The 12,515-nt window shown below is 36.0% G+C and overlaps 1 protein-coding gene across 2 annotated transcripts in view; it reads left to right on the top strand.

Annotated features, from left to right (window-relative positions):
* The window catches only part of LOC119635904 (myosin heavy chain, non-muscle), a 64,601-nt gene extending 52,581 nt beyond the window's left edge, over window positions 1-12,020 (top strand). For both annotated transcript variants that reach the window (XM_038030935.1, XM_038030934.1), the window contains 7 exons: window positions 3,382-3,474; window positions 3,551-6,290; window positions 6,390-6,694; window positions 7,099-7,629; window positions 7,698-8,993; window positions 9,069-9,232; window positions 11,844-12,020. In XM_038030935.1, the coding sequence (XP_037886863.1) occupies window positions 3,382-3,474; window positions 3,551-6,290; window positions 6,390-6,694; window positions 7,099-7,629; window positions 7,698-8,993; window positions 9,069-9,232; window positions 11,844-11,967 (5,253 nt within the window). In that variant the 3' untranslated portion in view covers window positions 11,968-12,020. The remainder of the gene's footprint in view (window positions 1-3,381; window positions 3,475-3,550; window positions 6,291-6,389; window positions 6,695-7,098; window positions 7,630-7,697; window positions 8,994-9,068; window positions 9,233-11,843) is intronic.
* Window positions 12,021-12,515: the final 495 nt, after the last annotated feature.

The following is a 12,515-nucleotide window of genomic DNA, read 5'->3' as shown; positions in this document are numbered from 1 at the left end:
CATTTTGTATTTGATTTCTTATATGCATAAAATATTAACCCGGTTATCATCGTGTTGCCATCATCATCATTATAATCATAATAATCATCATTTTAACCAAACTTATGTCACCATCATCATCAATCATATTATAATGCTGCCGTTTTTTAATTATTATATAAATTATTATTTGTTTTTTATTTATTGTTTCTCTTAAAATTTGTTGTGTATGTGTAACTTAAAACCATTGCGTTTATTATTCCGAAACTCCGTACCAAAAACCTTCATAAATGTACATAACTTGACATCATCACCAACTTTTCATCTTCATCCTCACCTTATGACAACGTCATCGAACGTTCTTGTACGCGCTCTGCGTTGTTGCTGCATTTTATCTATGTTGTATTTATTGGCATTTACAAATATCTAGAGTAGTACTGCAGGAACTCTTGCGGTAAAGTATCTTCTTTGTCAGAGTGCTAAAAAATTTATCAAATCATTAATTATTTATACTTTTCGTTATATGTAAATTGAGTTTTATTTCTCTTTCTTGTACTGATATTCTCTCTCCTATTGATTTATTTTCCCATTATGTATGTAGAAATGTTTTCATTTGAAATATTTATGAATTAATAAATTATTCTTTTAGGTTAAAATAAATTCAAAATTTTTAAATTTCAACTAAAAATGCTCATATGTGTCTTGAGAATCTTTTATTGAGATCTTTTATTGATATCTCAATGGTACTGTACCCAATCCATATAAGCAATCACTCTCCCGTAGATGAAGCGCAGGGCTTTATGGCAGATTCTCTTTTACTCAAGTATATAGCAAAAGTATGTATGAACCAACACTTAGGAAATACAAAGGTATAAGGTAATACTGGGATCAAAAATTACGACCAATATTCAACTTTCAACCATAAATGGCGAAAGTGCATCAAATATCAGAATATCTTTCGTCTAAGTTGTTAGCACAGTGACAGATATCTGTGCCAATTTTCGCATCACAAGCGACATTAGTGTTGCAGCTGTGCTGGCTTTTGTACGACACAGCAAGTATTTCTTCCGATTTTTTACAATGGATGAGCACCGAAGTTGCAGTAAATTTTATTGGCGAAATGAAATGTCTTGCGCAAACATTTTTAATCCCTTTGACTTTATCGGAGAAGAATGTCGGGAAGTGCTATTAACAGTTCAAAGAAAGCCGAGAAGGGGTTGAAGACGGGAAGCGTGCCGGATGATCATCAACCTCAACTGATGAACATCAGTCAAACAAATCAAAGATTCAGTGCTAAAAAACTCTCGATTGACAATTGGGGACTTTGCTGACATTGCTGGCATTCCAAAAGAATCAGCCAGTCACGTTTTAAAAGATTTGTACCAAAAATACTCAATTGTTTGCATTAGTTCTGCAAGAACATTTTTGTTAAAAACTCAACCCACAATTGTCCAGAAGCACCGTCCTTTAGCCTCTTGCGAGTTCCGTCTATGTCCTCAACTCGAAAGCACTATTTCTGGGCCACCATTTTGAATCGATTGAAGAGCTATAAGCTGAATCGCAGGAAGCTTTAAAAGCCATTCCAGAAATGGAATATAACAACTTTTTGCGAGGTAGTATAGTATAGCGGGGGGGCGTTACTTTGAAGGCAACGAAATGGATTTGGAATAATAAATAGATTTAAAAAGGTCTCAATTTTTGATCACAGTGTACATATCCAAAAGGGACGAAATAATAGTTACCCGAAATGGATGTTTTAGTTAAAATGAAAAATGTCGATCGCTTAGCTTAAAATAGGGAAAAGGCACTCTCGTTCTTTCTTGTCTAAATTCCAAAATTCATATAGAGTTCGGAATACACGAATGTGCAATGATCAGCTTTGCTCAACTACGAACTTGTTGTACTCTACATTGGTTGTGGAACAAGGAATGCATGCAATACCGAAAAGGACTTGAAATGGACCCAACTTTTATTATAATGATCGATTCGACTATACATTTGTGTGTTCGTTTGTGTTCTCGTTTTCAATTTACAAATTGCAATTTTTGATACGCGCGAGTCGAGAAGGCGTTTGATCCGCGACGGACCAACTACTTTCGCCCGTTTCCCAAATAACGCCTTATGTATTAAACGGTATTAATCGAAACAATGTAAGGTGTTTAGAAGTATGCCGTGGCTGACAGTAACATTTTTACCTGCGAGAAGTTGCTTCCTTTCAGGAATGATCTCGATCGAAAAAACGCGCATACTGAAAAATTATATTGACCTTGTGTGAGATATTTGACATTTGCTATTAAATACAACTGCTTATCACATAAATATAATCCCAAAAGTTGACTACAAAAAGTGTTCCATAAACTGACATAAAAAGCCATATTTTGAGTAACATCACAATATGGTTTGCTGCCTTCAAACAACCCTGTTTTATAATAAAACTAATATCGAAACGTACTCTTATGCCTATTGCTGCCAAAAAAAAAAAAAAAAAAAACAAAAACCGTAAAGAGAAGAATGTCAAATTCTTATGCGGTGAAGGAGATACGCTTTTCGAACTTCTTTGCCAATTGTTAATATTTATAGCATTTGAATAAGTTTCATGTCCAAACTTAAAGGCACTGCAAGTCTTCCGGTTTATGATACAACATAAGTTGAACTTGCTTTTAAATCCTTAGTAAATTGTAGTTTTCTAAATTTCCGTAACAATTAAAAGCTTCGATCGGGCTTATGAACTTCTAAATATATAGTTGAGGCTAAGGTTTCAGTTAACTTTTTGGTATACAGGCCTTTAGGTATTTCCGAGATTATTTTTATTTTACCCAGTACATGTATAAAAGAAACTGATTGTAGTCAAAAAAAAAAAAAAAAAAAAAAAAAAAAAAAAATAGATTTGTGTATATTGAAAATAAAATTGTATCATCGTTTACAGAATTTGCAAGTAAATGTTCAAAACATGTTCAAAATTCAATGCAATGTTCATGGTATGTCTGAAAACGAATGCATTAAGCATCATTGTCAAGAATTAGAATATGCAAAGTTTAAGCAAGCTTTTGGAACACGATCGAAGGTATTATTATAATTCAATCAATAACTTTAGAAAGCTTTTGTAAATAAATGTTAATTTCATTCATTCTGTTTTTTTTTTTTTTTTTTTTCTTTTAACCAAAAATGCACGCTTAGCTACTAATATTTGTTCTTTGGTTCTTTTGTGACTTGCTTTTTTTAATTTTTTTTTATTTTTTTTTTTTTTATATATATATATATACATTTTATTTACTTATTATTCATCATTATATTTAAAATATTAACGAAATGCTTTGAAAATAATTTTTTTTTTCTTTTTTCGTTTCCTTTTATTATTACACAAAAAAAAAAAAAAAAAAAAAAAATATTCAATCATGACAGGGCGAGTTAGAGCAACAATTATTGCAAGCCAATCCCATATTGGAAGCCTTTGGTAACGCCAAAACTGTGAAAAATGATAACTCATCACGTTTTGTAAGTAAAAAAAACAAAAAAATTTTTAATATTTTTTTCCTTTTATATATAATTTATATATCTTTTTGCCTTTCAGGGCAAATTTATACGCATTAATTTCGACGCTTCGGGTTACATATCGGGTGCCAATATTGAAACGTATTTATTGGAAAAATCACGTGCCATTCGTCAAGCTAAGGACGAACGAACATTCCATATATTCTATCAGTTGCTTGCCGGTGCATCATCGGAGCAACGTGAGAAATTTATTTTAGATGATATTAAATCATATCCATTCCTATCCAATGGCACTTTGCCAGTACCCGGTGTTGATGATGTTGCCGAATTTCAGGCCACTGTCAAATCTATGAACATTATGGGCATGACTGCTGAAGATTTTAATTCAATTTTTCGTATTGTAAGTGCGGTGCTGCTGTTTGGTTGTATGAAATTCCGTCAAGAACGTAATAGTGATCAAGCCACTTTACCTGATAACACTGTGGCTCAGAAGGTGGCCCATCTATTAGGATTAGGTGTTACAGATATGACACGAGCATTTTTAACGCCGCGCATTAAAGTTGGTCGAGATTTTGTTACCAAGGCTCAGACGAAAGAACAAGTCGAATTTGCTGTTGAGGCAATAGCTAAAGCATGCTATGAACGCATGTTCAAATGGTTGGTGAATCGTATTAACCGATCACTGGATCGTACAAAACGTCAGGGCGCTTCTTTTATCGGTATTCTGGATATGGCTGGTTTTGAAATTTTCGAACTGAATTCATTCGAACAACTTTGTATTAATTACACCAATGAGAAATTGCAACAACTTTTCAATCATACTATGTTCATACTCGAACAGGAGGAGTATCAACGTGAGGGCATTGAATGGAAATTTATCGATTTTGGCCTAGATCTGCAGCCTACTATAGATTTAATAGATAAACCGGGTGGCATTATGGCTTTACTGGACGAAGATTGTTGGTTTCCCAAAGCCACTGATAAATCCTTTGTACAAAAGCTTGCTACCGCACATTCTATGCATCCGAAATTCGTGAAAACCGACTTCCGCGGAGTAGCCGACTTTGCGATTGTTCATTACGCCGGTAAAGTTGATTATTCAGCTGCTAAATGGTTAATGAAGAATATGGATCCTCTGAATGAAAATATTGTTTCGCTTTTGCAAAATTCTCAAGATCCGTTTGTTGTGAACATTTGGAAAGATGCCGAAATTGTGGGCATGGCTCATCAAGCTTTAACAGATACGCAATTCGGAGCTCGAACTCGTAAGGGTATGTTCCGTACAGTATCGCATCTGTATAAAGAGCAATTGGCGAAGCTAATGGATACGCTACGTAATACGAATCCGAATTTTGTACGTTGCATTATACCTAATCATGAAAAACGAGCCGGTAAAATCGATGCTCCTTTGGTGCTGGATCAGTTGCGTTGTAATGGTGTGCTCGAAGGTATACGCATTTGTCGTCAGGGCTTCCCTAATCGTATACCATTCCAAGAGTTCCGTCAACGTTACGAACTTTTGACTCCCAATGTTATACCCAAAGGCTTTATGGATGGCAAAAAGGCTTGCGAGAAAATGATTCAAGCTTTGGAACTCGATTCGAATCTGTTTCGGGTCGGTCAGTCGAAGATCTTCTTCCGCGCCGGTGTTTTAGCTCACTTGGAAGAGGAACGCGATTACAAAATCACCGATTTGATAGTGAACTTCCAAGCGTTCTGTCGTGGTTTTTTGGCTCGTCGCAATTATCAAAAGCGCCTGCAACAATTGAATGCTATACGCATAATTCAACGCAATTGCGCGGCTTATCTTAAACTGCGCAATTGGCAATGGTGGCGTTTATATACGAAGGTGAAACCTTTGCTGGAAGTAACCAAGCAAGAGGAGAAACTGGTGCAAAAAGAAGACGAATTAAAGCAAGTACGCGAAAAGCTAGAGACATTGGCCAAAAGTACTCAAGAATACGAGCGTAAATACCAGCAGGCGTTGGAGGAGAAGACCTCACTGGCCGAACAATTGCAAGCCGAGATAGAGCTTTGCGCCGAAGCGGAGGAATCGCGTTCCCGTTTGATGGCTCGCAAACAAGAATTGGAAGATATGATGCAAGAATTGGAGACTCGGATTGAAGAGGAGGAAGAGCGCGTTCTAGCTTTGGGTATGGAAAAGAAGAAGCTTGAATTGCATATACAAGATTTGGAGGAACAGTTGGAAGAGGAGGAGGAAGCGCGTCAAAAATTGCATTTGGAAAAAGTGCAACTTGACGCTAAAATTAAGAAGCATGAAGAGGATTTGGCCTTAACGGAAGATCATAATCAAAAGTTACTAAAGGAGAAAAAAATATTAGAGGAACGTGCTAATGATCTTTCACAAACTTTAGCCGAGGAGGAAGAGAAGGCTAAGCATTTGGCAAAGTTAAAAACGAAACATGAGGCTACCATAGCCGAATTGGAAGAACGTCTGCATAAAGATCAACAACAGAGACAAGAATCGGATCGCACTAAGAGAAAAATCGAAACTGAAATGGCTGATCTTAAAGAGCAATTGAATGAGCGCCGAATACAAGTGGAAGAAATGCAGCAACATTTGTCGAAACGTGAAGACGAACTATCCCAAATGTTGATGCGCATCGACGAGGAGTCAGCATCCAAGGCTGCTGCTCAGAAGGTTCAAAGGGAGCTTGAATCTCAGTTAGCGGAATTACAAGAAGATCTGGAAGCGGAAAAAGCTGCGCGGGCAAAGGCCGAGAAAGTACGTCGAGATTTAAGTGAAGAACTGGAAGCTCTAAAGAATGAACTTTTAGACTCCCTGGATACTACAGCTGGTAAGTGTAAAGATTTAAAATATTTTTCAAAAAGTTTTTCAAACCATCTGTCAAACGAAAAGAGAAATAAATTTTGTCTTATTATGTCTACGATTAAAGCTCAGCAAGAACTACGCTCGAAACGGGAACAAGAATTGGCCACTTTAAAGAAATCCTTAGAGGAGGAAACGGTCAATCATGAGGGCTTAATAGCGGAAATGCGTCATAAACATACTCAAGAATTGAATGGCATTAACGAACAAATCGAGAATTTACGTAAAGCGAAATCTGTGTTAGAAAAGGCAAAGGCTACGTTAGAAGCGGAAAACGCTGATCTGGCAACTGAACTACGTACCGTAAATAGTTCGCGGCAAGAAAACGATCGTCGACGTAAACAAGCTGAATCTCAGATAGCCGAGTTACAGGTAATTAATTATATTTTGCAGTGACTGATGTATTTTTTGTTTTTTTGCTTTATAGATGAATGGTTTGTTACTTTTGTATTCTATGATACGCCCGTCCGTCCGCCGGTGTCGTGTTAACCACGAAATTTCCTTCATTTGTATCATCATTTTAAAGCAAAAGTTAATGTCTCATTTGGCATTTAAACAAATATTATGATGTTCTGTGGTTTATCGATAACCCTGCTCATTTATCTTGGCTCACTTTGTTACTCATCTCAGTGATTGTATATTACATTCTGTGCTTTTGCCTGCCTACGCATTGGCACTTATTTATTATGCGGGCTAATCTTTACACTTTCTTCATTGAAATCGAATTGGAAGTTGAGTTTGAAATCGACTTTGAATTTAATCACACTGTGTTACAGGTGAAATTGGCTGAAGTGGAACGTGCGCGTTCAGAATTGCAAGAGAAATGTGCTAAATTGCAACAAGAAGCCGAGTATATAACAAGCCAACTAGAGGAAGCCGAACTAAAGGCATCAGCAGCCGTCAAATCAGCCAGTAATATGGAATCCCAATTGACAGAGACGCAACAACTGTTAGAAGAAGAGACGCGTCAGAAGTTATCGCTGAGTTCGAAATTACGACAACTGGAATCGGAAAAGGAAGTGCTTCAAGAACAACTAGAAGAAGATGAAGAGGCCAAAAAGAACTATGAACGTAAATTGGCCGAATTGACAGCTGCTATGCAGGATATTAAGAAAAAGGCTGAAGAAGATAGTGATTTAGCGAAAGAACTCGAAGAGAGTAAAAAACGCTTGAACAAGGAAATTGAGGCGTTAGAAAGGCAGGTGAAAGAGCTAACGGGCCATAACGATCGCCTGGATAAGAGTAAAAAGAAAATCCAATCCGAGCTGGAGGATACGACAATTGAATTAGAAGCACAACGTACAAAGGTCAGTGACTCTGAATTGTGACAATTCACTGAATTGAAATTTGTTAATAAATGTTTTGAAATTTTTAGGTGCTCGAGCTGGAGAAGAAGCAAAAGAATTTTGATAAAATTTTAGCCGAAGACAAGGCCATCTCAGAGCAATACGCCCAAGAAAGAGATACAGCTGAGCGTGAGGCACGCGAAAAAGAGACTAAGGTGCTGTCGTTAACCCGCGAATTAGACGAAGCTTATGATAAAATTGAGGATATGGAAAATAAACGCAAAGCTTTGCAAAACGAACTTGATGATTTGGTCAACACTCAGGGTACTGCCGATAAAAATGTGCACGAATTAGAGAAGGCAAAACGTGCCTTGGAATCCCAATTGGCCGAATTGAAAGCACAAAACGAAGAACTAGAAGACGATCTGCAACTTACCGAAGATGCTAAACTGCGATTAGAGGTCAATATGCAGGCTTTGCGTTCTCAATTTGAACGCGATTTACAAGCGAAGGAAGAGCAAGCCGAAGAGAAGCGTCGAGGTTTAGTGAAACAGTTACGCGATTTCGAAGCTGAACTGGACGAGGAACGTAAGCAACGTACGGCGGCGGTAGCTGCTAAAAAGAAACTTGAAGGTGATCTTAAGGAAATGGAAACGACAATGGAAATGCACAATAAAGTTAAAGAAGATGCTCTCAAACACGCTAAGAGACTGCAAGCTCAGGTTAAAGATGCCTTGCGTGATGCGGAGGAAGCTAAGGCAGCTAAGGAAGAGTTACAAGCGGCCAGTAAAGAAGCCGAAAGAAAAGTGAAAGCTTTGGAAGCTGAGGTATTACAACTATCCGAAGACTTGTCTAGTGCGGAACGAGCGCGCCGCGCTGCCGAAACGGAACGAGACGAATTGGCGGAAGAAATAACTGCAAACGCTAGCAAAGGTACTTTAATGATCGATGAGAAACGTCGTCTTGAGGCGAGAATAGCTGTCCTGGAGGAGGACCTAGAAGAGGAGCAAACGAATTCTGAAATGCTTCTCGATCGTGCTCGCAAAGCGCAATTGCTGAACGAGCAACTCTCTACTGAATTGGCCACTGAAAAGTCAAATGCTCAAAAGAATGAGAATGCCAAGACGTTGCTGGAACGCCAGAACAAAGAACTAAAAGCTAAGCTTGCTGAGATCGAGACCGCGCAACGTACTAAAATTAAGGCCACTATTGCCACGCTTGAAGCCAAGATTTCCAATTTGGAAGAACAGCTTGATAGTGAGACTAAGGAGCGACTGCTGCAACAGAAGGCTAATCGCAAAATGGAGAAAAAAATCAAAGAATTGGGTCTGAATATAGAAGACGAACGAAGACATGCTGACTCATTTAAAGAGCAAATCGATAAAGTAAGTTTCCATCTCTCAAAATAATTATTCTCGTTAATTTTTACTTATTTAATATATTCGTTTGCCCGACTTTAGCTTAATGGCCGTTATAAAGTGTTGAAACGCAACCTTGATGAAACTGAGGAAGAGCTGCAAAAGGAGAAAACTCAGAAACGTAAATATCAACGTGAATGTGAAGACATGCTTGAAAGTCAAGAGACCATGAATCGTGAGATTAACTCGCTGAAAACAAAATTAAGGTAAACCTAATTTGTTTGTTAATCTATATAACATTTTTTTTCAATAATCTTATTCTATATTTTTATTATGTTTTTTTTTTTTTAAATTTAAATATCCTATGTACGCAAATTAGAACTATACAAGTGGCCGAAACTGAAAAGGCCAAAGCCTATTCACCTAAAAAGGATCCCACTTTAATCATGAATTGCGAGGGTATTCGATAAATTTATATCGCATCCTTAAGAATTTCTATGACTTCCCTCTTCTCTTTGTTAAAATTTCTTTTGTTCTTTCATTTATTTTTAAACCAACACAAACTACCATTTTGTTTTTGTTAAACATAACCAGCGTTTACATGTGTGTAAGTTTTTCTTTTTTCTATTATTTTTAAGCTAATTTGTTACTCCCTTCACCCTCTCTCTACCTGTTAAATGTAATCGAATCCTCCCTATATTTCTGGATAATATCCTCTTCTCTCTTTCTCTCAGTGGCACGCTGAGAGAAAACCCCTTGTCTTATGGAATGTTTAAAAGTTTTTAAAATTTCTCCAATTGCATGGTTGACCAATCACTACACCAATACCATGGATTAATAACTTGATAGCTTAACATCTAAATAAAACACCATACATTTATACTTTTGGGGGCCTATTACACGGTGAAGACATTGGCTTAACGAAAACGTATACTGTACAGTGAAAGATTTATTCTTCTTTTGACAATAATTAAGATGAATTTGGTGAAGTGTAATGGCCTTGGCTTGGTAATGGCCTAGCGATGCAGAACAATTTCTTAAGTTAATTCCTTAATCGGTTTGCTCGTCTTCTTAAATAAAACACAAAAAAAGGTGGATTTTGTAAGGAAGATCTTCGAAATACCTTGGCTGGGTCATGGCACCTTATCAGATGAAAATTATTAATTATTATTAATTATTTTGTCATCTTTGATTACTCATTTGGAAAATTTTCTTATTGTAATTTGATTCAAGTTTGATTTTTATGCTCATCACCGAAATATGACGGATATATATTCAGCTTGTCAAAACGTTTGCAACGCTCAGAAGGAAGCTTCAGTAACCATCCAAAGTATGTGTATTCCTGATCAGCATCAAATTCTAAATCAATTTAGGCATGACCGTCTGTCCGTCTGTGTAATCACTGTTGTAAACTTCCCTGACGGTAAAAATGAAATCATTGACTGGCAGAACCATTAGAAGTTCTTGCACGCAACAGATAATTTATCTAAGGGCGATGCTGAAGCACTTGTATATAAATGGGGAAAATTCAAGTTCGAAATGCACCTGAGCATATCCGCTGGCTCGTCTGTCCATCTGTCCTTCTGTCCAAGCATGTAGTGTCTATGGTAGACATTGTCCCGTTCGCGTAAATGAAAATATCGCTTACAAATTTTGAAAAAGAATTTGAAACACGCGCAGAGATAGACTAGTTCAGTGTCCACACGCCTACGCAACAAAAGCAAAAACATATAAATGTCCCCTGAAAATAGAAAAAATCAGTTGCGCCAATCGAGTATGAGAATTTTATTCTTTTCCTTGTTTTTAGTCTGTGATGGGCATAAAAGATTCGCTTATGGCCGAATACAATTTTCGTACTTGTTTAAATTGTAAGTCATTTTGGCTGCCTTAGAAACTTTTAATCACCTATTTCATCAAACTCGGCTGCTTATATGAAACGATTTCGAATTTCAATCGATTTTAATGTTTCATTTACAAAAACCCATCATTTTTTTCGGCATTTAGAAATTTAAAAATAAATCATTACATCAATGCAAAAGCTTTTGTTCCGGGTTTAAAAAAAAAAAGTTTTTACGGACTGGTTTACAGTATACTTCGGGACGGAATAATATGACTCTCGCTGAGGAGATATATCACCGCACACACTCACATTATATGCATATAAACATATTTTTTATATGTATATGTGTTTAATATTGACCGATATATCGATACAAAATATACTCCATCGACGAGCCAGCTACCGTCCATAGTAATCGCGTGAAAGCCGTTATTACCCAGTTAACAGTCTCGATCTCTTTAGGAATATAGTCGTGTACATGTCAAACATTCGTATACTCGTAAAGTATGAAATTAAGTTAAGTCTTAACAAAATGACAAAAACATTTTCTAAAATACACTATTATGCCAAACACACACTCATAATGATAAAGTTTTATGAGGAAATTCGACAAGGACGGATGGACGGATTCGCCACGAACAGTTAACCGGTTTAAGTCTATTTTTGAAAATGCTTTAAAATTGATATTTTATGTCCCACTTTTCGCTCAAATCTCTTGAAAGTAAAAACAAGTAAATGGACTGGAACTAGTTTTAAAATCAACAATTGACCATTTTTCTAACACAGAAGAAGAGAAACAATACTTTCACACTTAAAACTTTGCTCACTGCTATTTTTATAGCCTTTGCTCTGGGCGTTTCGTTCCATAAACTTTTTATCTATTTTTTGCTTACATTTTCTAAAGAAGTTTTCCTCCGCAAAGCCAAGCGGTTGTGTTTGGTTGTGTTTGGCTAACAAAAGCATGCATTGTGCAAGTGGACAAACCACAACGAAAAAAGATTTATGAACTTAACATTTATTTTGCTTATTCATTGTAGGCGTGCCGGCGGCGGCATGGGTTTAAGCTCTAGTCGCATAACGGGTACACCGTCCTCAAAACGTGGCGATGATAGCTCTTCGGTGCAAGACGAATCGTTAGATGGAGAAGATTCTGGAAATTGACGTGTTTATTTGTAGAAAAAAAAAAAAAAAAAAAAAAAAAAAAAAAACAAATTCTTAAATACATTTATTATTATTTTTTCATTTTAAACAATTGTACTGTTAACTTTTTTTCAATAAAAAATTTAACTACGTTCTATTTTGTAACCTAAGCATCTTAAAAAAAAAAAACAAAAAGACAGTTTAAGCAACACGTAATGAATAATAAGCGAAAATTTGTATTAAAAAAGCTCCCTGATTATCTGTGGATATAAAACAGATAAGTCTTCCTCCTTGCTCTATTTCTACTTTCAGTTATCATTGTGCACACAAGACCAATAATCATTTTTTTACAAAAAAAAAAAAGAAATAATAATAATAATAACGAAAAAATTGCATTTATAATAATAAAACAAGTTTTTATTTAAAATTTTTTTTTTTTGGAAAAACGTCAATTTTTTTAACCCAACGTGGCGAACTATCATGTAAATAAAAAAATAAAAAAAAAAAATAAGAAAACATTAAAACAAATAAATTTTATTTTTTTTTTTTTCTTGAAAGATTGATTTCTC

This window comes from Glossina fuscipes, unplaced genomic scaffold (genome assembly GCF_014805625.2).
Source record: "Glossina fuscipes isolate IAEA_lab_2018 unplaced genomic scaffold, Yale_Gfus_2 27, whole genome shotgun sequence".
Lineage (NCBI taxonomy): Eukaryota > Metazoa > Arthropoda > Insecta > Diptera > Glossinidae > Glossina > Glossina fuscipes.
This window is presented reverse-complemented; position numbering and strand designations above follow the sequence as displayed.